This window comes from Nicotiana tomentosiformis, chromosome 2 (genome assembly GCF_000390325.3).
Source record: "Nicotiana tomentosiformis chromosome 2, ASM39032v3, whole genome shotgun sequence".
Lineage (NCBI taxonomy): Eukaryota > Viridiplantae > Streptophyta > Magnoliopsida > Solanales > Solanaceae > Nicotiana > Nicotiana tomentosiformis.
The window spans coordinates 148,427,572-148,432,233 of record NC_090813.1 but is presented as its reverse complement, the minus strand read 5'-3'; the positions used below and the strand labels follow the sequence as shown (position 1 = coordinate 148,432,233).

At 42.3% G+C, this 4,662-nt stretch overlaps 1 protein-coding gene across 1 annotated transcript; it reads left to right on the top strand.

Moving 5' to 3' along the window:
- Positions 1 to 1,199: 1,199 nt before the first annotated feature.
- Positions 1,200 to 1,751, top strand: LOC117279633 (uncharacterized). The gene is made up of 2 exons (XM_033659183.1): positions 1,200 to 1,323; positions 1,423 to 1,751. The coding sequence occupies exons 1-2, from the start codon at positions 1,200 to 1,202 to the stop codon at positions 1,749 to 1,751; spliced, it is 453 nt and encodes a 150-aa protein (XP_033515074.1).
- The last annotated feature ends 2,911 nt before the right edge of the window (positions 1,752 to 4,662 follow it).

The following is a 4,662-nucleotide window of genomic DNA, read 5'->3' as shown; positions in this document are numbered from 1 at the left end:
AGAGCTCGAGTTCAATGATGACGTAGAAGAATTTGAAATAGACCCAGAGGAGGAGCCGGAAGAGGAAGAATACATGGAGAATGATTCCGGGGATGACTATTAGAAGTTGGTTTATTTCACCCCTTTTCCCACCTTGTATCTTTTATCTCGAACCCTTCCATTTCCTAAAGGCAAGCCTGTTGAGCCCATATATCTTATGAATGTTGGAAACAATGCTGTAACCTTTACTCCCACCTGTTACAATCCAAATATTATTACTGAAAACCAAAGCATGCTTCAGATTTGAATGTGTCGAATCTAGTTATTTGTCAAAATTCGTGACTTAGGCCTACCTCTGGAAAAGGGAGGTCCCTCAAATATTAGGAAAATGCGTTTGCTTGAGTACGTGAACTAACTGCTCTGTGTACCCATTATCTGTGCAAATGCTAAAACTGACTTCTGTTCTTTTTTCTTTTTCTTCTTTTCTTGTATTACTTTATTATTCCCCCCAAAAGAATAAGTTGGTTTGTGTTGACCCAAAAACAGGCGGAACCACCATACAACTTGAGATCGAAGGGGAAGATGTCTGCAACAGATGACCCGACCTAACACGCTCTAGTAATAGCTGATAGCCCAGGGGGATTAGGAGAAAAGGATGATACTCGGAATGACGAGCATGTGGCTAGGATGGCCCAAGAGATGGAATCATTGAGGGAAGAAGTACAACACATTCGGGAATTGGCACATCTGGCCGTGACGACACTCCCACAACCACCCCTTCTTCCTTCTCTAGATTCGATTCCCGATCACATTCCTTCAATTACTCACCAAGCAAATAATACCCCGACTTCAATCCCTACCACCCAGATTATATCCCCAGTAACTCCTGCAAACCCACCAAACCCTCCTATACACACTCCTTATATGCCAAACTACGTTCAAATATCGCAAAGCCCACCAATTACTACCAACACAGTTCATACCCCTCCTTGTGACGGTGTCACCTTCATCACCAATCAAAACTAGCACATACCCGCAGCACATACTGCTACACACGAGCGATATGTTCCTCCCGTATATGTCATTTCAGAACCCATATTCACAGCATCCGTCATGGTCAGGCTACCTTATGAAGTTGATCAATATGCTAAAATGGAAAGGAAGCTAAGTATAAAGAGGAGAAGTCGGTATCCGAATAGTAGCGATCGTTGAGGAAACAGATGAAAAACCTTCAGGTCGCTCGAGGGAGCGAAAGTCTAGATTATGAGGATTTGTGTATACATCCTGATGTAGACATACCGGTAGGGTACAAGGCTCCAAAGTTTGACATCTTTGATGGGACAGGTTATCCCTATGCACACTTGAGAGCCTACTATGATAAGCTAGTTGGAGTAGCATGAAACGAGAAATTGAGGATGAAGCTATTCATAAGGAGTTTGATAGGGAAGGCACTTACTTGGTACACTCATCAAGATCTCAGAAACTGGAGGGAGTGGCAGGATATGGCAGAATATTTCATGAACCATTTCCGATTCAACACAAAAATTACCCCTGATAGGTTTGCCTTGGTAAACTTGCAGAAGAAGCTGTCAGAATCATTTCAAGAAGATGCACGCCGATGGAGGTCGGAGGACTCCAGAGCACAACCCCCGTTAGATGACAGTGAGTTGACTAAGTACTTCATCAGGGCTCAAGAAGGAATCTACTTTGAGAAAATGATGGGCATGATGGGGCAGAAGTTCCGTGAACTTGTTAAGATGGGAGACTTTTAGAGGAAGGCATAAAGTCTGGCAAGGTACAGTCTATGGCCGCATTGCAAGCAGCTAGCAAAGCAATTCAATCCGGTTCAATAGGCAGTGGAAAGAAGCAAAAGAAAGAGGTATCAACAATCGTTCCCTATTACCAGTCCAATCTACACCATGGAAACAACTTTTACTCTCCAAGCAAACATTCCCCACATCCACCTACTTATGCTCCAGTATACAACAAACAACCATACTATAATCCATAACCTCAATATAACCCGCCTCCACCACGACCATATGCTCCAGTTAAAACTACCACTCATCAAAACTGACCCACCTATGAACCCCGACCTTGCCCAAATTTTGACAAAAGAGGTCCCAGAAACTAAACCCCGATTGCTGAACCTTTTCTCAACTGTTTGAAATACTGAGGAGAGCTGGCTTGATACATTCGATAGAAGGAAGGATTCTTAAGCATCCGTCAAAATACTTTGATGCAACCAAATGATGCGTCTACCATTCAGGCATACCAGGGCATCATACCAAGGATTGTTTCAGGCTAAAAAAATAAAATTGAGTGACTGATCAAAAGTGGAGCCATTCAGTCCATCCCAGCTCCACCCAATGTTAATCATAACCCACTGCCAAACCACCGAAATCAAGGGGCTAATATGATCACTCTGGATGAAGAGTATGACTTGAAAGGAACCATCGTCATAATAGAAAACACTGAGGTTGTTAGGGTTCCACCCTGAAGGAATCCAATGATCATCGTATAGTTAAAACCTCCAGTGATAGTCTAGACATACCAACAACAATCCACTGTCTCTATCAGAGATGGGGAGGATCAAGAATACAAAATAGCCCCGTGGACATATTAGAAGAAAGGGAAACACAAGATGACGGACTCCACATTGGCCCATGGAACGACTAAGTCAGGGAGGTGCTACGCTCCGGAGGAGTTAAACCGAGGAAATCTAGGAAGGGAACAGATTCAGAGAAGAAATATAATAGATACGGAGGCTGCAAAATTCTGGAAGAAAATGTCAACTAAAGAATACTCCTTGGAGGAACAATTGAAGAAAACCCCTACGCATATATCAGTCATGGACCTACTAATGAGTTCTGACAGTCACAAAGATGCCTTAATGAAAGTGTTAAGTGGAGTGAGTGTGTCAAACAACACTATTAGCGAGGCACTGGCAGTGACCATCGGGAAGATTTTCGAAGCAAACATGATCATCTTCGGAAGAGATGAACTTCCCATAGAAGGTGTGGGTCACAACAGAGCTTTACACATCACCGTCAAATGTGGGGATAAAGTGGTGTCCCGAGTACTTATTAATGGAGGATCTGGAGTCAATATCTACCCACTCTCTACTCTACAAGAGCTGGGCATCCATCTAAGAGAAGTGAAAGAAAGCCATGTATCTTTGGACGGGTCATAGAAGGACATCATTAGGGAAATCTATTTAGCTCTGCGAATTGGACTAGTTGAGTTTCCCATACTATTCCAAGTGATAGACATTCCATCCTTATATAACTTGTTGTTGGGAAGGACTTGGATACATATGGCAGGGGCAGTCCCATCTACCCTTTATCAGTGCATGAAGTTCGAGTGGGGTTGTCAAGAGGTTGTATTTCATGGTGAATGGAGCCAGTTAGCTCATCTGGAACACGCAATTCCATTCATAGAAGGATTAGACGGGACCGCTTTTCATGCGGTCGAGATCATACAGACCATAGAGATAGAGGAGACCGAGCAAAATCTAGGTATGCAGTCACCATACAGATCAAAGATGGCTATAAGAGAAGTGATAAAGTACGAGTGTCGACCAGGGACCGAGCTTGGAGCCCGATCAGATGGGATAACAGAGTCGATTGAGCCAAGGGGGCAGAAAGGTAAAGTCAGCATAAGGTATTAGACTCCAATTGGAAAGACCTATACTGATGGCTTCGGGAAGAAAGCTTTTGTGCAAGAGCGTGTTTTGGGTCCGGGTCAGAGCACAACACTAGAGGATTATATCATCGATGGAACGGGAAGGTTGTTCATGACCATGATCGAAGAATGCTGCGACAAAGTTGATATCAAGACACCGACCATTCTAAATGGCGAACCAGGAGAGGACTTGCAGAATTTGACCGCCAACCCGTCTTTAGTTTGCCGGGAGTCTTGGTAGTGTGGAATTGTAAAACGTTTTGAAAAAATTGCACGGTCAATTGAGGCTTGGTTCGTACTTGTACTCTTTTGTCAATTGCCTCCTTGAACGCTGAGACGTTCCTCTTTTTTATGAAATAAATATAATTGTTTTCTTAAAATTATTTTAAGATTATTTATCATTTCATTTATACTTATTTTTTCTTTTTAGTAATCAAAATAATAAAAACTCGTGTTCTGCGAATATGACATATAACGAAACACTCGATCAAAGCAATCCAGATTATGAGCAATACGAAAAAAGTATGATGCCAGATAATCTCCCACAAGAGATCGAACAGTTGGAAGGAAAAAAAATCCTAACCTCGAAGAAATAGAAATAGTCATTCTGGGAAGTGAAGAACATGTGAAAGAAACTCAAATCAACATCCATTTAGAAGTAGAGCAGAAAGAAGAATTGATCAAGCTCCTCCGACAAGTACATCGATGTATTCGCATGGTCGCATGACGAAATGCCTGGGTTAATTACCGACATCATTTCGCATCGATTGCCTACCGATCCTGCCAGACCACCAGTCAAACAAAAACGTAGAAAGTTCAAACCAGACTTGAGTTTGAGAATAAAAAAAGAAGTAACCAAGCAGATAGAGGCAAACGTGGTGAGAGTCACCAATTATCCTACATGGTTGGAAAATATCATATCGATACCAAAGAAGGATGTGAAGATCAGTATATGTGTGGATTATCGAGATCTTAACAAGGCTAGTCCAAAAGACAATT